Source organism: Xenopus laevis, chromosome 9_10L (genome assembly GCF_017654675.1).
Source record: "Xenopus laevis strain J_2021 chromosome 9_10L, Xenopus_laevis_v10.1, whole genome shotgun sequence".
In the NCBI taxonomy this organism is placed as follows: domain Eukaryota; kingdom Metazoa; phylum Chordata; class Amphibia; order Anura; family Pipidae; genus Xenopus; species Xenopus laevis.
Window position 1 is genome coordinate 12,737,724 of NC_054387.1, and position 25,479 is coordinate 12,763,202.

Sequence of the window (25,479 nt, forward strand, 5' to 3'; positions counted from 1 at the left end):
GTAGTATCTGCAGGAAGGCCAGGCAAAAGCCTTGGGCACCAATACCACTTGGCCCGGCTCTGTTTCCTAGATCTGTAATGATGTTAAACGCTAAAGGGGACTGTGAACAAAAGTTGGACTTGAATGTGGCCTGAACAGAAAAAGTCCCACCGCTAATGTTCTGGTGCTTCAATAGAAAGGCTACCTATAGCCAAAGATGGAAATTACAGCCGGACCAGAGCCCAATCAGGAGTACCTTTAAAGAAGGCCTCATTTTTACACCCAGTTTCCTTCTTAATAGTTCCAATTCTAGTAACACAACTAACGATGCATGGTTCATGGAAGAGAAAATTCAAAGGAGACTAGAACATGTAAAGATAAACAATGGTGTGGGACGGGATGGTGTTCATCCCATGGTACTAAGCAAACTTAGCTTTGTGATTGCCAAACCTCTTTACTTCATTTTTCAGAATTCATTGATATCTGGCTTGGTGCTGAAGGATTGGCGAATTGCTAATGTGCTGCCGCTATTCATATGTGCTAGACATATTGTCAATTTCCCAGCTGCCCGAAGTCATGTGACTTGTGCTCTGATAAACTTCAATCACTCTTTACTGCTGTACTGCAAGTTGGAGTGATATCACCCCCCTCCGTTTTCCCCCCAAGCAGCCAAACAAAAGAACAATGGGAAGGTAACCAGATAACAGCTCCCTAACACAAGATAACAGCTGCCTGGTAGATATAAGAACAACACTCAATAGTAAAAACCCATGTCCCACTGAGACACATTCAGTTACATTGAGAAGGAAAAACAGCAGCCTGCCAGAAAGCATTTCTCTCCTAAAGTGCAGGCACAAGTCACATAAGCAGCTGGGAAATTGTCGAAATTTTCCCATGACAGTATCCCTTTAAATTAAACTATGAGGGGAGGCTGTCATGGTTGGGGTTGTTTCTTTGGGAAAACAATGTCTCTGAGGGGACATACAGTATATATAAAGTCACTAGAGTTCATTTGGAGGGGTTGAACTTGATGGACTTTGGGTTTTCTTTTTACAACCCAACTTAAAGCGGTCGTTCACCTTTAAATTAACTTTTTAGTAAGTAAGTTACAATTTGGATTATTTGGATAAAACAGAGTGTATGCCTTTCCGTAATCCGGAGCTTTCTAGATTACAGATTTCCAGATAACAGATCCCGTTCCTGTACTAAGCACGTTTCTGCAGGAAGAGCCCCTGTTTTCTTAAACCCTGTACAGAGATACCAACATTTCCCTATACCAAATAAAATGTATCAAGCCATTTTTTTAGGGTACATTGGGCCTTTTACATAAATGGCCGTTATCATTGACATGCAACGGGCAATCGCAGTAGTTCTAACTAAATGGATATTCCTCTATACAATCACATTTAATACTATTAAATAGGTGACAATGACATGTAACTCGTTCTCCTCTTACACCTAAGGATATTTTACACACGTAGATAATATTCATATGTCGGAGCCATTAAACCAGAATGAGGAAAGAATCGAATGATTCACCGATGGACTTGGTCAGGTTGAATGACACAATTCTATAGCTAAGAAGACTAGATTAAAAAGTAAAAAAAAAAAAACCACATTCAGCAAAGAAACTCTGCCGCTCATTGCCCCTCCTTTTGCCATTGAACAAGGTGGAATGTGATTAAGGGATTTATGTATCCAGCTTAACTAGCGAAGCACTGGAATATTACAGATGATTATTCTGCTCAGTGGGATACGAATGGGAGACTGAAGTATAGAGTGCAATAGGATTAATCAGTGTATATTTTTCTGGAAGAAAGCAATATTAGTCATAATTGCCCCCTTCCGCCCTTTTTTTTTAACAGAAGAATCAGTAGCAGCCCTTGGAAATGTCAGAGCAGAGCTCAGTGACTCACTATTAGTCAAACATGTAACCAACAAATATTTGTATTAATCATGAAAACTGATAACTACAGACATCCATTGTGCACGATACAAACTTTCAAAAGACTTTTCAGATCGAGTGTTCCCTAGAGAACTTTAGACCATGGACCCACTTTCCACACTATTTTACCCCTCTCCATTCACCTTAATTCTTTCACTATCCTTGCTTCATTGTCTCCACTCACTATTTTATTTGCTTTCCTTATGTTTCTTCATTGTCCTCCTTTCTTGGCTCTACTCCTCCTTTTTTTTCCTTTCTTTCCTTTCTCTTCTTCTCTACTCCTACAGGAACAGGGTTCTTATTTTTCCCAAGGCATTTTTATTCTTTGCTATACACGTGTGGGACCTGTTATACTGAATACTCAGGACCTAAGGTTTTCATGATAAAGAATCTTTCCGTAATGTGGACCTTAAATCTACTAAAAAATCGTTTAACTTAAACCCAATAGGATCAGGGTTGCCAGTTCGTCTGTTTTCCAGCCAAATTGGGCTACTAATTTAAAGCCCAGTCGGGTTTTGAAAGTACAAACTAGCCAAGGTATGGATTTGGGCTACTTTTTGGGCCTTTGGCTGGTTTGTACTTTGGAAAACCAGCCAAAGGTTTTTCTTGCCCTAATATGCCAGTGTCTCTCAATGCATGTTGGGTAATGTAGTTTTTGTTTAACAATTTGCCAACTGCCAAGTTGAATGTAAGACTACAATACCCAGCATGCAACGGGACGGACTTGTGTAGAAGTCAGGAGTTACCAGATTTTGGACTCTGTACCCTAATCTCCTGTCGCTCACATTTTCCGGCACTTTCCTCAATTTCAGACAATTTTGGGGCAAAAATCTGCAGGCCACCAAAATGTCTAGAGGTTGAGCTGTTTTATCAATATTTATTGAAATTTTATATGAATTAGGACCTTATGGGGCCCCCTGTCCCTCCCTCTGTAGTTACACCCCTGGTGATGGGCAAATTTGACCCATTTTGCTTCATGGAAAAATAATAAACAGTGAAAAATTTGAAAAGGCGTATTTTCACATACATTTTTTAGACACTTTTTTTCACTAACAATATATTGTGCTATTTTTGGGCTAATTTTCAAGTGTCTCTTGGCTAGTTTTGGGCTGGTTTTGAAAATTAGACCTGGCAACCATGAACAGGATTGTTTTGCCTCCAAATAAATAGTAATTATAGTTTAGTTTGGATCAAGTACAGGTATGGGATCCGTTATCTGCAGGGATGTAACTTTAGAGGAGGCGGACCCTGCGGCTGCAGGGGGGGGGGCAGGAGGTATTAGGGGCCCATGAGGCCCTAATTAATGAGCAATTTCAACATATATTTGTAAAATAGAACCTCTGGATATGTTGGGGGCCCTAAAATGAATTTGCTGTGGAGCCCAGTAACATCCTGTTATGCCACTGGTTATCTGGAAACCCATTATCCAGAAAGCTCCTTATTATGGGACGGCCATTTCCCATAGACTCAGTTTTATCCAAATTCTGTAATTTAGTTCTCCATTAGTTATCTGGAAAACCCCTAACGTTCTGGATAACGGTTCCTATACCTGAACAAATAAGAAATAAAATATTTAGAACAAAACCTTCATACTATATATATTTCCGTTGCCATGGCTTTCAGAAGAATAAAATGGAATTTGGAGAGTTTTCTCCAATATCCTTGGGTGATACCCAGACTAAACATAACAATTCTGCTCAGTTCTGCGCATAACGGTAGGCAGTGTAGACAATATACAATAACGTTTGGATGGACGTGAGGCAGATGTACACGGTTAGTAAGAAAACAGACTATGTCAGTATAGTTTATTACCAACATTAAATCACAATGATCCTTGGCACATAAATCAGCTGGCTCTTGTCTGCAGGCGAAACGCGGGGTGACTGGCTTCCATTTTAACTAATGGTTTGTTTCAGCAAACATTAACTACGCTATTTGTAGGGATCAGCACAAATGAGTTTTCTACAGAATGTCGGAACAAAAGTGTATTGCTGTTTGCCGTGTTAATGTTTTTGGAAAATGAATGAAGTTCTTCTTGATATAGAGCTTCAAGTTTGTAATTGTAACTATACTTCAATTAAAATTCTTTTTTTCCTAATTATTTTAATATATATTTATATATAGGTATCAGATCTGTTATCCAGACTGCTCAGGAGCTGGGGGTTTTCTGGATAACAGATCTTCATGCCTTAAGTCCACTAGAAAATCATGTCCACATTAAACAAACCCAATAGGCTGGTTTTGCTTCCAATAAGGATTAATTATATCTTAGTTGGGATCAAGTACAAGCTACTGTTTTATTATTACACAGAAAAGGGAAATCATTTTTTAAAATTTGGATAAAATGGAGTCAATGGGATACAGACTTTCCATAATTCATAGCTTTCTGAATGATGGGTTTCTGGATAACAAATCCCATACCGGTGTAAGCTTACTGAGTGGCACCATTGCTCTACTATGAGCCTTACTCCAATAATGTGCTCCGGATGAGACCTTAACTTCCAGGGGATGAGCCCTCGCAACAGTGTGGAGGCAGGGTGTTCTGAAACTATAACTCTATGCAATGCACACTTATTGGGTGTCAGTGGTTCTTGAACAATAACGGATTTATTAACATATCCACATGGGAGAATAGTACAATGATACAGAAGGCAACCATGGTGAAATAGTCAGTACATACAGTGATGACCAATCATTCTACCCAGAGTTTCTCTTCTTTCTATCACTCCTTGGTGGAGCCAAAGCTGCTCAATATAGGTAGCCCTAATATATCTGGCTCTCCTAAAGAGACTATTACAGAGTTTTGCTATTCCTCACTAACCCTAATTAAAGAGGGCTCCAGAGGCGGCTCAAATCCACTTAGTAGAGGGCAGGCAAAAGCCTCTTGCAGATGCCCTTTTTGGACTCCACATGGCTCAGGCCTGGAATAGCTAGGGGTCATACTGTAACCCAGAAAATGGGGCATTACTCCTTCCCTTTGGGCACAATCTCTGGGGAATGCATAGTAAATGGGGATACATTTATCCATCCTCTACACCTGTATATCAGCTCAGAGCTCTAACAGGTGGTGTTCAAGGAAGAATAAGTAAAAGTAACAGTATGTGTGAGCAAAGGATAAGTAAATTCTGAATGGTGATATAGCCATTATCTCCTATAGGGCCAATATTTTTCAGCTCTGGGGCCAGAGGGTTAAGAAAACAAGCCGGGGCATCTTCTGTGCTCATATACGGTACAGGTATGGAGTACATTATCCAGAAAGCTCAGAATTACGAAAAGGCCGTCTCCCATAGACTCCATGTTATCCAAATAATTAAAATGATTTCATTTTTCTCTCTAAATAATAAAACAGTACCTTGTACTTGATCCTAATTAAGATATAATTAATCCTTTTTGGAAGCAAAACTAGCCTATTGGGTTTTAATTAATGTTTGTCTACTAGACAAAGTATGAACATCCAAATTATAGAGAGATCAGTTATCCGTAAAACCCCTGGTTGCAAGCATTCTGGATCCCATACAGGCCCCATACCTGTATAGGGAATCAATGTTTGCTGCATAGAATAAACTAGACCCTAATATTGTTTAAAGAGAAAACATGGCAACTTCAACCCATATGTACATGTACAGTATAATGAAAAGGAATGTTCTGGGCACACAATAAGCTATAGCCTCATACTGTACTGTCTAAGGGAAACAATATGGCACCTCCTTCCCATATGTATAAATACAAATATACAGAGAAGGAATGGTTTGAGCACACAATAAGCTATACCCTTATACTGTACTGTCTAAGGGAAACAATATGGCACCTCCTTCCCATATGTATAAATACAAATATACAGAGAAGGAATGTTCTGGGCACACAATAAGCTATACCCTCATACTGTACTGTCTAAGGGAAACAATATGGCACCTCCTTCCCATATGTATAAATACAAATATACAGAGAAGGAATGTTCTGGGCACACAATAAGCTATACCCTTATACTGTACTGTCTAAGGGAAACAATATGGCACCTCCTTCCCATATGTATAAATACAAATATACAGAGAAGGAATGTTCTGGGCACACAATAAGCTATACCCTCATACTGTACTGTCTAAGGGAAACAATATGGCACCTCCTTCCCATATGTATAAATACAAATATACAGAGAAGGAATGTTCTGGGCACACAATAAGCTATACCCTCATACTGTACTGTCTAAGGGAAACAATATGGCGTCTCCTTCCCATATGTATAAATACAAATATACAGAGAAGGAATGTTCTGGGCACACAATAAGCTATACCCTCATACTGTACTGTCTAAGGGAAACAATATGGCACCTCCTTCCCATATGTATAAATACAAATATACAGAGAAGGAATGTTCTGGGCACACAATAAGCTATACCTTTATACTGTACTGTCTAAGGGAAACAATATGGCACCTCCTTCCCATATGTATAAATACAAATATACAGAGAAGGAATGTTCTGGGCACACAATAAGCTATACCCTCATACTGTACTGTCTAAGGGAAACAATATGGCACCTCCTTCCCATATGTATAAATACAAATATACAGAGAAGGAATGTTCTGGGCACACAATAAGCTATACCCTCATACTGTACTGTCTAAGGGAAATCATTTTTAGAAGAAATGTTATTGATTTTGCTATTGAACATCTTCATTTGGGAACAGCCTTACTTGAGTAATCTTTCTATCTCAAAAATTATTTCTGTTAATTTAAGGAACTAGCTATTTCTCTTGGCCATTATCATTATTTATTTTTCATTGTCACAGAATATTAATTGAAAAATTGATTTCCAAAGCTCACGTGTAATATCCAAAGTCCTTAGTGGAATACAATATCCATACACTAGAAAGCACTTCATGCTATATAAGATGATTAAAGCCGGACAAAGGACACTTTATTTACCTAAGATCAGCCATAAGAACAAAAATATAAAAATTGATTCTGTATTAAAATAAATCTCATGTTACCTCAGTCTAATCCCCAACGTGCAAATCAGCAGTTCAAGATAAAAATCAGACCTGAGCCGCTTTGATTTTCCAACAACCTGGAAATAGATTACTAGGAATTCCTACACAAATCTGTCAAAACAATTGTGTTATTGTATTATTTTTGCATGTGTTGAAAAAATAATTACAAAATACAATTTTAATGTAACTTTTAATTAGACATAATGGAAAAGATATCTGTTTATGCTCTAAAAAACATAGTTGCACTGATAAAACTGCCCCGAGTGTGTGTGTGTGTCTAGGATCCGTTGGAGCAGGTTCTAGAGAGTTTTATAGGTATTGTCATAGCCAGTGGTAAGGTTGGGAATGTTGTCATTTGGTGCTTATTAGGTCTGGATTATGGCAAACTAACCAAGTGTTGGGTCACATGGTTGCAGCTGGTGCATGTCCTACAATGTTGCCGGTTTTGGCTTGCCTACTTGACCCCTTTAGTGGGGTGCCTGCAGGGTCAACCTGGGCTAGTGGGACACCAAGAAAAAAAAAACAGTAGGTCCTGATCCGGCCACCCCAGGCCTACAGTTTGCACCATTGCTCCCTGACCCCGATTGCTGCTGCAACAGGTAAGCAAGGTAAGGTGTACGGGTGGGGGATGACATGACATTTGTCGGAGCTGGATTGCACGCTATGGGAGCTGCTAGACATCAGCTGTGGTGGGCCCTGGACATCTTGACCTGACACTACATGCCTGACATGGCACTGTTCATGTGCGATGGGCAATTGTGGCAAGCATTCCATTTTTTAAGTAGAGAATTGTGATCTTATTTACAGCATACAGTATCTCTTTTGCACTAGATTGGTGCTTAATATATAAGGACAGAGACAAGAGGAAAGTGTTGGAAATGTTACTGTCTGCTCTGCTCTCATTTCCCTACAGAAATAGGGATTGGTAACACTAGATAGGTACCTAATATATAAGGAGAGAGACAAGAGGAAAGTGTTGGAAGGGTTACTGTCTGCTCTGCTCTCATTTCCCTACAGAAATAGGGATTGGTAACACTAGATAGGTACCTAATATATAAGGAGAGAGACAAGAGGAAAGTGTTGGAAGGGTTACTGTCTGCTCTCTCTCATTTCCCTACAGAAATAGGGATTGGTAGCACTAGATAGGTACCTAATATATAAGGACAGAGACAAGAGGAAAGTGTTGGAAGGGTTACTGTCTGCTCTCTCTCATTTCCCTACAGAAATAGGGATTGGTAACACTAGATAGGTACCTAATATATAAGGATAGAGACAAGAGGAAAGTGTTGGAAGGGTTACTGTCTGCTCTCATTTCCCTACAGAAATAGGGATTGGTAGCACTAGATAGGTGTGAATATTGACAGAGACAAGGGAAGAATGTTGGAAGGGTTACTCCACTTTTACCCTACAGAAACAAAAACTATAAAACTTCTCTTTTCACTTTATGCTGCTGGGCATCGGTGACTTTATACAATACAGAAGACACCTAATTTAAACTTAAAACGACACTCTTATTTGCCGTTGAATACAGCCGTCTTCCTAAACGCCAATTCTGCTTTAACCAGCGTTTCAGAACAGCGGCCCAGAACTTTGCTTTTTCAGCTGTTATGGTGTGTGTGCAATTTACTCGTCTTTCTTTTAAGTAAAGCTTGATTTCTTTCACCCCAAGATTAAAGCAAAAGAACTAAAAAATAACAATCTGCCTTCGTCTGTGTTTTTTTTCCTCCTTTTTTTGCCTTTTCACATAACGGCGCCGATCGTTCAATAGAAGAGAAGAAAGTGCGACACAGTCCTATTAGTCCTACGAGGGTTAAAGGTTTCGTATCACAATGTGTCAGACTGTTATTTGCTGTCAGATTCCGTTCGCTGTAATGATGGCGTTTTTTTTTTTCTTTGCTGAGCAATCAATGTGTCTCTTTGCGGCTTGCGGAGGGGTTACCCGTGCGGGGCAGGTAAGATCTGGACAGGGTGTTAATTGGAACGAGGAACTGTACTCTGTACACAGTGGAAGCGATTAATTCAGCTCTTTGTAACCGCCACGTGAATTATTCAGGCTGCATGTAGGACAAGCACATAAAAGATGAATGTATAAAAGAGTCACTAATGCTTTCCCCCTGCTCTTTATTCATGTCCCCCATTATTGCGTGCCTGCTCTTCCGACAACTTACATTTCGGCATGAGAGGTAAACTGCGCTTAGTAGGCGAGAGATCGCTGATGAAAGAAACACCGGCAGCAGTGTCACATTTGAGATTTGTATTGTGTTTGTATCCACGGGGTGACTCAGAGACTAGTTGTAAATGTGGTATATTGGGTAACTAATTATAACTTTCATAGACTATAAGTGTATGGGTATAGGTTACTGCACACAGAGAACATTCATCCTCTGTGTATTTGTATTTTTAAGAAAGTTGCCATATTGTTTCCTCTAAGACAGTACGGGTTTTGGATCTGTCATACGGAAACCTGTTATTCAGAAAGCTCCAAATTGCGGGAAGGTCATCTCCCAAAGACTGCCTTTTATCCAAATAATAATTTTTCAAACCCCAATTACTTTTTCTCTGTAATAATAAAACAGTAGCTTGTTCTTAACTACAACTAAGATATAATTAATCCTTTTTGGAAGCAAAATTAGCCTATTGGCTTTATTTAATGTTTAAATGATTTTTGCATAGACATAAGGTGTCAAGATTATGGAAAGATCCATTATCCAGAAAACCCCATGTCCTGTCCCAAGCATTCTTAATAACAGATAACATACCTGTAGGAGTATATAGCTTATTGTGTGCCCAGAACATTCCTTCTCTGTATATTTGTATTTATACACATGGGAAGGAGGTGCCATATTGTTTCCCTTAGACAGTACAGTATGAGGATATAGCTTATTGTGTGCCCAGAACATTCCTTCTATGTATATTTGTATTTATACATATGGGAAGGAGGTGCCATATTGTTTCCCTTAGACAGTACAGTATGAGGGTATAGCTTATTTTGTGCCCAGAACATTCCTCTGTATATTTGTATTTATACATATGGGAAGGAGGTGCCATATTGTTTCCCTTAGACAGTACAGTATGAGGGTATAGCTTATTGTGTGCCCAGAACATTCCTTCTCTTTATATTTATAGGAAAGAGCTGCCATATTGGCCAGTGCATTTGGAGTCTTAGTGGTCTAAAAGATAGTAATGCCCCCCAACCTTCTCTTAATAATGTTACCATTACATAACACTCTAGGGGAGCAAATAAGCTATCATCTTAACTCTCACCCTAATTGGCCTTCAGACTGAGCCCCCTTAGCTCATACGGTTACAGATATATAGAAACATTGGGGTAACAGTCACCCTGCTATAGATCCAGGGGTACCCAGGGCACAAATAAGCACTCACCCCAAATCTCTCCCTAACTGGCCTTCAGACTGGGCCCCCTTAGCTCATAACAAGGTTACAGATATATAGAAACATTGGGGTAACAGTCACCCTGCTATAGTTCCAGGGGTACCCAGGACACAAATAAGCACTCACCCCAAATCTCCCCCTAACTGGCCTTCAGGCTGGGCCCCCTTAGCTCATAACAAGGTTATAGATATACAGAAACATTAGGGTAACAGTCACCCTGCTATAGATCCAGGGGTACCCAGGGCACAAATAAGCACTCACCCCAAATCTCTCCCTAACTGGCCTTCAGACTGGGCCCCCTTAGCTCATAACAAGGTTACAGATATATAGAAACATTGGGGTAACAGTCACCCTGCTATAGTTCCAGGGGTACCCAGGACACAAATAAGCACTCACCCCAAATCTCCCCCTAACTGGCCTTCAGGCTGGGCCCCCTTAGCTCATAACAAGGTTATAGATATACAGAAACATTAGGGTAACAGTCACCCTGCTATAGTTCCAGGGGTACCCAGGACACAAATAAGCACTCACCCCAAATCTCCCCCTAACTGGCCTTCAGGCTGGGCCCCCTTAGCTCATAACAAGGTTATAGATATACAGAAACATTGGGGTAACAGTCACCCTGCTATAGTTCCAGGGGTACCCAGGGTACAAATAAGCACTCACCCCAAATCTCCCCCTAACTGACCTTCAGGCTGGTTCCCCTTAGCTCATAACAAAGTTACAGATATATAGAAACATTGGGGTAACAGTCACCCTGCTATAGTTCCAGGGGCAATTTGATCTTAAAATAAACCCATTTTCTTAACTCACAGTGCAATTGACCATCATTACAGTCCTGCTTTTGGCTTCTATACAGGGTATAGCACCTCAGTTTTGCACCTCTGCTTTAAGTCTTGTGCTCATCAAATTTATCTTCTTTTCCCTACTATGAAACCTCCCTTCTCTCAGCTTGCTCTACAGGCCAACAAGCATGGGCAGAACTATATGCTGGGTTATCCATTAAACAAATTGTCCTAATCTCCATACTATGGCAATAATTAAACAACACTTGAGCAATTTTAGCCTACAGAATATTTTCTTTATCCCTCCCTAGTGATTTTGTTTGTATTTTTGCTGCTTCTGCCTTTAATGCTCAACAACATTTCTGTGTTTCTAAACATGTCGTCATTTTATGTGCAGTATAGGCAGAATGACAAAACGCAAGATTCAGAAAAGATTTATGGCCCTACACATGCGGGAAAAACCCAGAATTGGGCAGAATATATAATACATCGTTCTCTGAGTGTTCATTTTTCTCTTAGAGGTACTGGCCCAGGACTATGTATCACACACATAATGTATCACCAAGACACTATTAATGTTTGGCTCATAAAATGTGACTTTTGTGTTTGTCTTCTAGATTTTAGTTTGTGGGTTTTCTTTTTCTCAGAGCTGCCCCCTGGTACCAATGTATTCATGGTATTTAAGACAGAACTTCATTTGTTATTAATAGAAATATATCACTAAAAAACAAATGGTTTTAATATACACTGTGCATCCACATGGCCCCTTTAAACCAGGGGTCCCCAACCCTTTTTACCTGTGAACCACAGAAAAATTGTAAAAAGAGTTGGGGAGCAACACAATCATGAAACAAGTTACTGAGGGGTGCCAAATAAAGGATATGATTGGCTATTCAGTTGCCCTATGTCAGTGGTCCCCAACCAGTAGCTCGGACGATGGCGTAAATTCGCTAGTGTTACTTCGCACCCTTACGCCTGGCGAATTTGCGCAATGGACGTAACTACGCAAATTCACTAACGCGCGCATTTTTCGGAACGCTACCTTTTACGCTAGACTTCCTTCGCCACCTCAGACCAGGCGAAGTGCAATAGAGTAGATCGGAATTGCTTCAAAAAAGTTGAAGTTTTTTCTTTTTTTTATGGGTGATAGGCTGAAAAAGATCGAAATTGTTTTTGTGGCTCCCCTCCTTCCCCCCTACATTTCCTAACTCATGGCACTTTAACTATACAGTGGGCACATGTGTAGGGCAAAATAAACATTTTATTTGATGTTTTGAAGGTTTCCCAGGCTTGTGTAGTTCTGCTACGTATACCTCCATTGTAAATTCAATTTGTATGCAAATTAAGCATCTCTAGTGTAACTTCGCTTTGCCTGGCGAATTAACGCTAGTGCAACTTCGCAACCTTTTGTTTCCCCTGAGCGCAACTTCGGATTTTAGTGAATTTGCGTAGTGCTGGCGAAAATTCGCCTGTCGAAGTGCGGCGAAGCGGACGCTGGCGCAACTACGAATCTTAGTGAATTTGCCCCTAGTTCTCAAGGAAAGGGGAATTCATATCGCCAAGAAGACAATAATGGAGCAACCAGGCTGCCCTGTTTGTTAATTGGCTGAACCTCAGTCTATGTTGACTGCACTGATGGTGGTTGTTGGACATCAGTATTTTTAGTCCACTTAGTGCAGTGATCCCCAACCAGTAGCTCCTGAACAACATGTTGCTCTCCAACCCCTTGGATGTTGCTCTCAGTGACCTCAAAGCAGGAGTTTATTTTTGAATTCCAGGCTTGGAGGCAGGTTCTGGTTGTATAAAAACTATGTGCACTGCCAAACAGAGTCTCAATGTATGTTGAAAATCCACATAGGGGCTACTAAATGGCCAATCAAAGCACTTATTTGACAGCCCAGGAACATTTTTTATGCTTGTGTTGCTCCCCAACTCCTTTTACTTCTGAATGTTGCTCACGGGTTCTAAAGGTTGGGGATCCCTGAGTCTTAGTGACTACTAGTGATGTGCAGTGTCGGGTGCGGGTGGCAGGCGGGTCCGGGTCAAGCTCTTCCTCCTGCTCTCCCCGCCCGCCACCTTCAACTGTCGGCTTCTGACTTCCGGCTTTATAGCTGCGCACCTGCTAGCCACGTCCCTTTTGTGATGTCATCGGTGGGGCGGGTCGGCGCAGGTCTTTAAAGGGAAGCTGCAAGTCGAGCTCGGGTGGAGGGAGGGTACTATAAAAGGTAAGAGTTATTAGAGGTATGGGACCTGTTATCCACGATGCTCGGGACCTGGGGTTTTCTGGATAACAAATCTGTCCTTAAACTTGGATCTTTATACCTTAAGTCTACTATAAAATCATTTAAACAGTAAAGATTAATTTATATTTTAGATTGTATCAAGTACAAGATACTTATTATTGTTGTTGTTGTTGTTTTATTATTATTATTAAGAAAAAGTTAATACTTTTTCAAAATTTTGATTATTTAGATAAAATGGATGGGAGATGGCCTTACTGTAATTTTTAGTCTTCTGGATAATGGGTTTCCAGATCGGATCCCATACCGGTATTTGTATTTCTGTTGCATTGGGCACCACAATTAATGGAAGAACCCAGTTCCAAAGTGTGAAGAGATCTAAAAGGTGCTGAAATTTTTTTCCACTGAGCAAGCATTGCAGTAAAAGCTTTTCTCTATATGCATTATGCACACATAGCATTTCCTTCAAAACAAAAATGAGTGGTTTTAGCCCTCAGTCAAGGAATCATGGGGGAAATGATACTATATATTATATATATATTCTTGTAGCCAAATACAAACCCAGTCCCCCTGGGTTACTAGTAGAGATTTATCTTTAGGTTCAGTAGGGATGCCTTTTAGAAGGAATATCAGGCTCAATACCCACTGTTTATGTATCAGAATTTGAAAGAATGATATTGTGCAAATTTAGTGCCTAAACAGTCAACTGATGAATAATAGAACCTGTGTTTATGCTGATGCAGAGGGTTATTTTGTGTTAAATAAAGGTCCGGCACCTTTCAATAAACCCCTTTGCTTTTATAACTGTGCACCCTTGAGCTCTGTAATTTCTGCCTCTTTTTGTGCCGGAATTTCATTTGTTGCCTTATACGACCAACTCCTTTTCTTTACTGCTTTAATATAAAAAGTGCTCTTTTTTTTTCTAGGTCACAGAACTCAATAATGTGAAAAATGTGCTTCGGCTCCCCAAAACCACGAAGAAGCACGCTGTAGGCATATTTTTCACAGACGACACCTCAAAAACCTTCGCCTGCGAATCCGGTACGTTATCCTTAAGAATGCACTATGAATTATTAAAGGAGACAGATAAAGCTTTTCTGGTTTTCATCAAGGTTCATTCTTTATCTTGGAAATAGTATTTTCTTTTAGAGAATATTATCAGAGGATGAAAACCTTCGATTTAGAACCAAAAATTTAAAAAAGTATATCTACTACTCTGAAGATGTTGTTGAAACTGCCATCACTCTATAATCATCTTCTGGTAATATCTTGTAGTTCCTGGTAAAGATTCAAATTTGTCCCAGCAGCTCCCCATCTTGGATCTTGTTACATCATCTTCTGAGTGTCAGTGGCACTGCACATGCTCAGTGAGTTCTGGTGAGAAGCTAAGCTTAGGGGACCTTGGAAATCACCAAAATTCTACAAGAAAGCAAGGTTACATTTGTTATATATATGGTGGGGGTAGTGGTCACCTTTGACTGGGTTCTAAAGCCTAGAACATTGTTCTAAAAATTGTAAAATCTTAAATTGAGTTAATTGGCTAGAAAAAATTGCATTGTTCAATTGGATTTTAAAATTCATTTGTTGAAAAACACAAAAAATAAGATAGCTTGAATGTTAACAAAACACCTTCTACTCACATCGCATCTGAGTTTTTAAATTTAAACAGTCCATGTGTGTGCGTGTTACAAATGAAGAGCTTATTTCTAAAATGCCAAAAATCAGTTTGTAATTATATGGGTACAGATTAAGGGGGTTATTTATTAAAGTCAAAATGTTAAAATCTTGCAAAATTCTATTTTTTTTCACTTGAAAATTCAAATTTTTAGAGATTTTTTTTTAGATTTATTATACCCCCATGCAGCAAAAAGCTTGAATCTAAAAATCCACCATTTCAGACCTGAAGAGGTCCTATGTAAGTGAATGGGAGAGACATCTATGTCAATTTTAAGTTTTTGTGGTCTGTTCCGTCTTTTTCTAAATTTTCGGGCAAAAATTCAAAACATTTGAGTGTCTTTTAACGCGGCAGAATTTTTACCGGCAAATTTGCTCGACCGTTTCGTGAATTTATTCGCCGGCGTGAAATGCAGAAATTTGCGCCTGGTGAACTTATTCGCCCATCACTACCTTTGTCAAGATTCAAGTTCATTTGAGATTTTTTTTTTACAAAATCAATGGAATGAAGTGATTTTTATTGCATTCAAGTTTTTTTTTTCAGTAATAAGCATGATCAAGTTTTCTTAAACGTTTTGAAATATGTTTTTGTGGTGTTTGATTTTAAAAAAATGTTACTGTGTCTATTCAAGTTTTTTTGTTTTTTTTTCTCATTCTTGAAAATTGACAAATCTGCCCCTTAGATTAGAGTCAGGGAGACACGTTTTATAAATGCTCCAGTGCAGTAACATTGTACAGGTATTATCCAGAGTGTTATCCAGAATGCTCGGGACCTGGGGATTTCCTGATAACGGATCTTTCAGTAATTTAGATCTTAATACCTTAAATCTACTAGAAAATTATGTAAATATTAAATAAACCCAATAGGCTGGTTCTGCCTCCAATAAGGATTAATTATATCTTAGTTTGGATCAAGTTTTCTTAATTTTAATTTTTAAATATTTGGATTATATGGATAAAATGTAGCGTGTGGTAGACAGACTTTCCGTGATTCGAAGCTTTCTGGATAACTAGTTTCGGGATAATGGATCCCATATCTGTATAAGGGGAAAAGGCAGCCAATTGACTACTTGAGTGTCCTTCCTGGAAAAGCAGGTTCTGGGGATGAATAATCATTATATATACAGGTATGGGACCTGTTATCCAGAATGCTCAGGACAAGGGGATTCCCGGATAATGTAATTTGGATCTTCATACCTTAAGTCTACTAGAAAATCATGTAAACATTAAATAAACCCAATAGGCTGGTTTTGCTTCCAATAAGGATTAATTATATCTTAGTTGGGATCAAGTACAAACTACTGTTTTATTATTACACAGAAAAAGGAAATCACTTTTAAAAATGTTGATTTGGATAAAATGGAGTCTACAGGAGACAGCTTTTCCATAATCTATCTGGATAACTGATCCCATACATGTATCAACAAATCAATATTTTATAAATAACCTTTTTTTTTATAATTTGGGATGCACCGAATCCAGGATTTGGTTTGGGATTCGGCCAGGATTCACCCTTTTTCAGCAGGATTCGTCCAAATCCTTATGCTGGCCGAACGGAATCCGAATCCTAGTTTGCATATGCAAATTAGGGGCGAGAGGGAAATTGTGTGACTTTTTGTCAGAAAACAAGGAAGTAAGAAATTATTTCCCCTTTCCACCCCTAATTTGCATATGCAAATTAGGGTTCAGTATTCGGCTGAATCTATCGTGGATGATTCGGGGGTTCGGCCAAATCCAAAATAGTGGATTCGGTGCATCCCTATTTATAATGTCTGGCTTTATTTGTAACAAAATGAAAAACTACTCAGAATATGGCCAATGAATGCAGCAGTTGTGGGGAATGTCAAGTCACAAATGAGTACAAAGTGAGCCTGCAAAGCTTGGATGATAGAAGTTTAAATGCACATACTGAATAAAAAAGGGACATATTTACTTACCTTTGTGGTCAGGTTTGTGCAAATCAATGCCAGAAAACCCAAGTCACTACCTGAACTCTGACACTGATCACTTTTTTTTTTAAACCTGATTAGTGAGGGGCGAATTTATTCGCCAGGCGCGAATTTGCAGTTGGCGAATAAATTCGCAAAATGGTCACGAAAATTCACTGGCATCGACCAAAAAACGGACACCTGCATCAAAAACAAGATGCCGGCACCATTTCGCTAAACCTGATCTTACAGAATAATTAGGAGCAGTTGTTCATTTGCTTAAATTAAGAGATCCGATCTGTTTTGGTACATTAATCCCGCAGGTGAATATACAGGATCTTTACAGATAAAGGTGGTTCTTGCTGAAGGAATTCACTTTCAGAAATCCTGTAAATGCAATAATTCTATTAAATAGAGGCCGTTTCGTTACAACGAGTGAGTTACCAGATAAGAAGCAGTTTACATGTGTCATGATGCGAGGGAACATCTCCATTGCACGTAAGATTGCTTATCTAGCTGCAAGGCATATCCCATGAATGGTCTGTTGATAAGAAACCATCTGCCAAATCCCTACAGAAAATTCCATGGGGGGTACATATCATGTTCTAGTTGTTAGACAGAGCCCCAGGGACACTCTCCTCTTGATTTACTTTGCTCAGTTGTGCTTAGTACAGGATAATATCTATGTTAGATTTGGTTTTGCTGTTTTTCTGTGTTCAGAGCAATTTTAGAGCTGCTCCCACTAAATTGTGCTTAGTGTTTATAATGGTATCTCTCTGCACAAGCTATGAGTAAGTTTAGGAGGCTGTTCCTGCTGAATTGTGCTTAGTACAGGCGAATATATTCTACCATTTATGGTATCTCTCTGTACAGACTATGAGCAAACTAAGGGGGCTGTTCCTGCTGAATTGTGCTTAGTACAGGGGAATACCTATGCTGTCATAGTTTTATGGGATCTCTCTGTACAGGCTATGAGCAAACTTAGGGGCTGTTCCTGCTGAATTGTGCTTAGTACAGGGGAATTCCTATACTGTCATAGTTTTATGGGATCTCTCTGTACAGGCTATGAGCAAATTTATGGGACTGTTCCTGCTGAATTGTGCTTAGTACAGGGGAATACCTATGCTGCCATAGTTTGATGGTCTTTATCTGTTAAGGCTATGAGCAAGAGACATTTTAAATTCCTCTCTACTTGGTCATTTTCATCTTTAGCCATTTCTGCCAGACCTCTCTCACAATGTCATCAAGCAGGTCTGGACAAAGATTCAAAAGAGACCCTGGCATTTTAGGTACACAAACAGTCCCCCTCTATATAAATAGTGACCGTCTAAGGAAGTGATCCCCAACATGTTGCTCACCAACCCCATTGGATGTTGCCCCCAGTGGCCTCAAAGCAGGAGCTTATTTTTGAAATCCTGGTTTGGAGACAAGTTTTAGTTGCATAAAAACCAGGTGTACTGCCAAACAGAGTCTCCTGTGGGCTGGCAGTTCACATAGGGTCTACGAAATGGACAATCGCAGCCCTTATTTTGCACCACCAAGGAATATTTTTCACGAGAGCATTGCTCCCCAACTCTTTTTACACCGGAATGTTGCTTACTGGTAAAAAAGGCATAATACAGCTGTACGTGGCTATACAGACCTGGCCTGGGACCACAATCACGTCTGGTTCCTCAATATATAATACCCCAGTAGATAACAGTCACCCCTCAAACCACTGTGTTCTTTGAGGATTGTTGAGGCATAAGTAGAGGCTAAAGAGGCCGGAGAGGCTAAGAAAGAGAAGAAGATAACCATGACAGTGGTCAGAGAACCCATCATAAATAGACATTTTTCAAACTTGATACATATGTTAGTTCTTCAGGATGGATTTGAAGCCCACATTGAAGGTCACTTATGGTGAAATGTATGAGGAAAGTTATTTGATGCCTAAATATTCGTGAACTAAGGCTACAGTAAATGACTGTAAATGGTTTTATAGTTCAGTAAGCTTGTTATTAACTAAAGAGGACTTTGAAGCATAAGCCTACAAGGGGGGATTTCACTGAAAATGTCCTACAGCCACTGCTTTAGTGGTTTTCTCCTCTCTACCGATAAACAATCTTCTAAAAGGCTCCCTTCTTCATGTGCATTTTCTTTCTCATTGGGCAGAACTTGAAGCTGACGAATGGTGCAAGGTTTTGCATACAGAATGTTTGGGAACAAGGATAAATGATATCAGTCTAGGAGAACCTGATTTATTGGCCACTGGTGTGGAAAGAGAGCAAAATGGTAAGTGACAAGTAAGTACTTAATCCAAGTCAGAAACCTGGTATTGCTGTAAACGGTTGGGAAAAAGAATTGAAAAAGCCTTTACCTGAGTTTAAATACATACAGTATATTTTATCCATTATAGCAAAGGATTTATAGATAGTGGTCACAAAGTGGGACGGCATTATACTGTATTATATGGAGAAGGATATTGAAATATATCTACTGATATTTCTGCTTAGGGTAATTTCATTTTGACCTATGATGGATGGAAGGAAATAAAGTTGTGTATAGAGGAAATGGAGTGAGTAAATATTATGTTGACTAGAGGAAGTGGTATTTGTAAAAACTGCTGGTGAGAAGTAAAGAAAAGAATCTATTTAACAGATAATGATTATCCTTCTAGATAGAAGAGATAATAAGGTATTCGAAAACTTAAATCCTTAAATGTAAGGAGGATTTATTTAGGGAGTTCAGTATGTCTTATAATACATGAGTGATACTCCAGAGTTCTCTGTATAGCTTAGCCTGCAGCCTTGTGCCTTTATATGGTCACAGAACAGCTCAGTGACTTCTAATATCCTTATCATTTATAGTAGGGGATACATTATCCCTTATAATACATGAGTGATACTCAGAGTTCCCTGTATAACTCAGCCTGCAGCCTTGTGCCTTTATATGGTCACAGAACAACCCCTCAGTGACTTCTAATATCCTTATCATTTACAGTAGGGGGTACATTATCCCTTATAATACATGAGTGATACTCAGAGTTCCCTGTATAACTCAGCCTGCAGCCTTGTGCCTTTATATGGTCACAGAACAACCCCTCAGTGACTTCTAATATCCTTATCATTTACAGTAGGGGGTACATTATCCCTTATAATACATGAGTAATACTCAGAATTCCCTGTATAACTCAGCCTGCAGTCTTGTGCCTTTATATGGTCACAGAACCCCTCAGTGACTTCTAATATCCTTATCATTTACAGTAGGAGGTACATTATCACTTAATACTCAGAGTTCCCTGTATATGTCTTTATATGGTCACATAATCCTTGGATATATTTATCAGAAGGGGTACATTATCCCTCATAATAATAGATGTTGAGGAGCAAAAATACCTTTCTATACCGTCCAACACTCATCAAAGAGACATGTAGACTTCATTTCGTATCCACCTGTGCAGAGTACAGAGTATAGGCCCCCCGGAGGCCTGTAAGCATAGGATGTGGTTGGGTTTCTTGATCTAAAATCATAGAAGAATATGTTTAAAATATTTCCATTTCAGAGACATGATAGATACCAGTCAATAAATTGGTTCAAAAGCCAAACAATCGTTCTAAATATATGATGCACCTTTACTTACTATACTTTCCTCAGAAGACATTTTGGTGTGTTGAGTATTGTCTTGTAGACCACAGAGAAATCATGTCACTCAGATATAAAGCTTATTTAAAATGAACACATCAAATTTAAAGCTCCTCCTCTAATTTGGGCTGTTATCCACATCCTCATTGTCTCTTGCAAAAACACCCAACAGTGAACTGTGAAGCATCATAATACAGTTGGATGAATAGACTACGATCACTTGCTGAGTATGTAGATATATGCCCAAATTTTGTTTTGCATTGAAAACCCATACGTACCAACCAATCACCCCTTTTCACATTACTAACCTTACTAGACTAGTACAAAGTCACTTCTGATTGGCTGAAGTGTAGTACTTATTTTGAACATGTAAGTACAAACCATCCTTTTGCACAACGCTGCAATGGTTTATAATTAACTTACCTTATATTGGGTAGGTATTAGCCAGCCTTCCAAAATTGGTTCCCATAGAGCAACTGTCCCTTAAGTGCATGGTACATGAAGGGGGCATTTCTCAGTGTCAACCAAGAGGGTGGGGTTAGCCCTGTAAAGTTCATAGTGAGAAACGAGTAGTTGGCCCAAACCTTGTTCCCTCTGAAAGGGAAGAAGTGATGACTTAAAGGGCCTGAGGACTATTACCTAAAGCTGCCCATAAACGCAAAAGATACAGCCATACGAATCCTCAATTAAAACAATATTTCGAGTGTCCCGACACTTTTTGTGCCATGGGGATCGGTCATTTAGTCGATCGGACAGGTTAGAAAATGTTTATCAGCTAACGATGATATCTCTGCCGATCTGACGATATCAATGGGAGACTGTCACTAAGGTTATGCACTTTGGCAAAAATAATATACATAAATGCAAGTTATACACTAAATGGCAGTGTGTTGGGAGTTTCCTTGGGGTTTTTGTAGATAACAAGTTGTTTAATTCTGGGCAGTGTCATTCTGGGGCTACTAAAGCAAATAAAGTTCTGTCTTGCATAAAAAAGGGCATTAACTCAAGGGATAAAAACATAATTATGCCTCTTTATAGGTCCCTGGTGAAGCCTCATTTGGAGTATGCAGTTCAGTTTTGGACTCCAGTCCTTAAGAGGGATATAAATGAGCTGGAGAGAGTGCAAAGACTAAGTGCAACTAAATTGGTTAGAGGGATGGAAGACTTAAATTATGAGGGGAGACTGTCAAGGTTGGGGTTGTTTTCTCTGGAAAAAAGGTGCTTGTGAGGGGACATGATTACACTTTACAAGTACATTAGAGGACATTATAGACAAATAGCAGGGGACCTTTTTACCCATAAAGTGGATCACCGTACCAGAGGCCTCCCCTTCAGACTAGAAGAAAAGAACTTTCATTTGAAGCAACGTAGGGGGTTCTTCACAGTCAGGACAGTGAGGTTGTGGAATGCACTGCCGGGTGATGTTGTGATGCTGATTCAGTTAATGACTATAAGAGGGACTTGGATGATTTCTTGGACAGACATAATATCAAAGGCTATTGTGATACTAAGCTCTATAGTTAGTATAGGTATGGGTATATAGAATTTATGTGAAAGTAGGGAGGGGTGTGTGTAGATGCTGGGTTTTCATTTGGAGGGGTTGAACTTGATGGACTTTTGTCTTTTTTTAACCCGATTTAACTGTGTAACTACTATTTGTCAGACATAACTTTCATACGATTGCTGTCAGTGAAAGAACATCACCTGATTTGTTTCTTATGTTCATATGTTTATTTGATCGGAGTGGTTAGTGGTAGGTCGGGAGAATGCACCGCACAATTCCGATAGGAAGGCTATCTGCACGTCTATGGCCAGCTTTAGACAAATGTCTAAGTGATAGTGCTCATTATCTAACATTCTTTAGAAAGGCCATCTACGGATAGGGCAGCTTCTGCTTGGTTCACTTTAGTTGGGTGCGAGACAGGAGTAGACCACCTATATGACCAACTAATGGTCTGCCGAGAAGAAAAGAAGGGTCAGTATACAAGTAGAATTTGCCAGTCTGTGCAACAAGTTCAGGGTTAAGTGCTAGATACAGTAGGTCCTTTTTCTCTCATAGGCAGGGACACTTTGATGCATGGTTCAACCCAAGCCTAGATGGCTAATTGGCCAAACTACAACAAAACAAATTCTTCCTTCTCTGAATCATTTTACATGTGGATTTGGGTCTAAGAAAAATCACATTTAGTAATAATCAGTGTCCATACTGACACCATGTTCCTCGGCTGGGTCCTGGTGCTTCTCCTCCGGCTGCAATAACATAGGTGGGCAATATAGCCCACATGCCATGAGCCTTGATCTTGTGTAATGCCAAAATGTTGTTGGCAGCGAGGACCAGTAAAAAGACCCATAGAAACCAATCGGATATTGGCTTTTATTATGGTGATACAGTTGCTGCATTATTACCTGTAAACCACTTAAGAGATGAGGCTTTTAAAGGTCAACTGTATTTTGATCTAATCTTTAATACCATCATTTATATTTTAAAATATTCCTTTAAATACAATAATGTAAATAAACTATCTGCATTTGGGGGGAAAACAACAGAATGTGCATGATGTGATGTTCCATAAAAAATTCTTATTCCCAATTCATGTCCCTTGCTCAACGCTGGGCTATTCCTACTGAGCTGCTGCTTATCACGTCTTTTCTTTGTATATTCTCCTTTAGAGAAGATGTAAGCCTCACATTCTATCTTGTCTCTTCCAGAGAGATTCAATGTTTATTTGATGCCGTCCCCTAATTTAGACATCCACGGGGAATGCACGCTGCAGATAACGTTCGAGAATATCTGCCTATGGGACATTCAGAATCCCAGGATGAAGCTGGTGTCGTGGCCCCTGAGTTCACTTCGGAGGTACGGCAGGGACCCGGCGTGGTTCACTTTTGAAGCTGGCAGGTACGTAAATAATAAAACAGCGCCAATTTCTCCCTTTTCTGGGCTCTGCCATGGTCATTGTAATGTAAATGGATGTCCTTCTTTGTACTCCATAATTTAGTTGGCCTCAATTTTATGTGTAATTTGTAGAAGAAGCTTGGCACAGCCCTATCACTGCCACACACCAGTCTTTAGACTTTGTCTATGAACAGAAAGAACCCTCCTGACTTTATAGTTCCAGGCTCCATTTATTGTTCATGTTGGAATAAATATTTACACTGGTTCCTAAAGTAGTAGGGGTGGTTCACCTTCAAGTGAACTGTTAGTAGGTTATAGAATGGCCCATTCTAAGCAACTTTTCAGCTGGTCTCCAGTTATATATTTTAATGATTTGCCTCCTTCTTTCCAGCTTTCAAATGGGGGTCACTGACCCCATCTAAAAAGCAGATGGTCTGTAGCAATAACAAATGTATTGTTATTGCTACTTTTTATTACTCATCTTTCTATTCAGGCCTCTTCTATACATATTCCAGTCTTATCCAAATCAGGCCCAGACTGTAGTTTCTGGAAAATGCCAAAGGGTCTGCTTTAAGATCAGTCTCTAGTCTGGGTTTCAATGGGTTGTTTGGGTTTCTGTGTACTTGAAATGTAAATCTGAACCTTCCACTGAAAGATTACAACTATGTTAGCATAGGTATTCTCCTGTACTAAGCACAATTCAGCAGGAACAGCCCCTAAGTTTGCTCATAGTCTGTACAGAGAGATCCCATAAAACTATGGCAGCATAGATACTCCCCAGTACTAAGCACAATTCAGCAGGAACAGCCCCCCTAAGTTTGCTCTATTCTAGCACAAGTATTGCCAGGGGCATTTTAGGGCTCAGTGCTGCGATAGGCAGTTGTACTTTCTGCACTAGACAAACAAAATTCTCATTTAAAAATTGGAATTTAGGCGTTTTGCTGGGTACTACTACCCGAGATGTGCTTCTCAACTCTCTGTATGGCAGCAACAATCCTGACCCTCTGTAGTACAGCTGGAATAGGACCCCAAGTTGCCTGTACAAAGAAATCACAAAAATATCACCCTGTTCTGCAAGAACAGCCCCTCCTTAGTTTGGATACAGCTTCTATAGATTGATATCATAAATCTTTGTCATTACTAGTATTTTTTTATGCTAAGCACAATGCAGTGCAGAACATTTAGTATATCTATGCAAAGTGAAATGTAAATTACTGGAATGAAATACGGATTAAAAAAAAATATGTTTGCTTTATTTTTAACAACACTTGAATATAAATATTTTTTTTAAAATCTCCGTTATCTTGTACAAATAGACAGTGCAAAAAAAATATGCAAATCGGGTCATTACTCACAACTCAGAAAAAGATTTATTTTGAGGGAAAAAAAACCTCAAAAATAAGCCTATCGCAAATCTCCAGAACACGAGGACAATTTTAGAACACAGACGAAACTCGAGTCTCTTTGAAAACAGGGAATTAATTAGCAGGTTTTATCTAATGGAAAACAATCTTGTAAACAAACTTTGCTGCCGCTCGGGCTTATAGAGAGACGACGGAAAGGATGAAGAAGCTCAAAGGGATTTGCAAAACTCTCCGATAGGTCTTAGTGAAATACCTAGAAATGAGTTTTTAGGGAAAACTGTACTTCGAGAGGCGTTGGCTGCATCGTGAAGTCGTTTTTTAAAGGAATCCTGTCATCGGAAAACATGTCTTTTTCAAAACACATCAGTTAATAGTGCTACTCCAGAATTCTGCGCTGAAATCCATTTCTCAAAAGAGCAAACAGATTTTTTTATATTCAATTTTGAAATCTGACATGGGGCTAGACATTTTGTCAATTTCCCAGCTGCCCCTGGTCATGTGACTTGTGCCTGCACTTTAGGAGAGAAATGCTTTCTGGCAGGCTGCTGTTTTTCCTTCTCAATGTAACTGAATGTGTCTCAGTGGGACATGGGTTTTTACTATTGAGTGTTGTCCTTAGATCTACCAGGGAGCTGTTATCTTGTGTTAGGGAGCTGCTATCTGGT

At 39.4% G+C, this 25,479-nt stretch overlaps 1 protein-coding gene and 1 long non-coding RNA gene across 5 annotated transcripts in view; one reads left to right on the forward strand and one right to left on the reverse strand.

Moving 5' to 3' along the window:
* The window catches only part of dok5.L (docking protein 5 L homeolog), a 142,475-nt gene that overhangs the window by 88,406 nt on the left and 28,590 nt on the right, over positions 1 to 25,479 (forward strand). For 3 of the 4 annotated variants that reach the window (XM_018234947.2, XM_041576507.1, XM_041576504.1), the window contains exons 3-5: positions 14,258 to 14,372; positions 19,085 to 19,204; positions 23,264 to 23,453. In XM_018234947.2, the coding sequence (XP_018090436.1) occupies positions 14,258 to 14,372; positions 19,085 to 19,204; positions 23,264 to 23,453 (425 nt within the window). The remainder of the gene's footprint in view (positions 1 to 14,257; positions 14,373 to 19,084; positions 19,205 to 23,263; positions 23,454 to 25,479) is intronic. The other variant, XM_041576505.1, reaches the window with a different exon arrangement.
* The window catches only part of LOC108700909, a 146,395-nt gene continuing 135,347 nt past the window's right edge, over positions 14,432 to 25,479 (reverse strand). Inside the window, exons 2-4 of the long non-coding RNA XR_001933066.2 lie at positions 20,308 to 20,432; positions 18,576 to 18,705; positions 14,432 to 14,750 (exon numbers count right to left, since the gene is read on the reverse strand). This is a non-coding gene — a long non-coding RNA (uncharacterized LOC108700909). The remainder of the gene's footprint in view (positions 14,751 to 18,575; positions 18,706 to 20,307; positions 20,433 to 25,479) is intronic.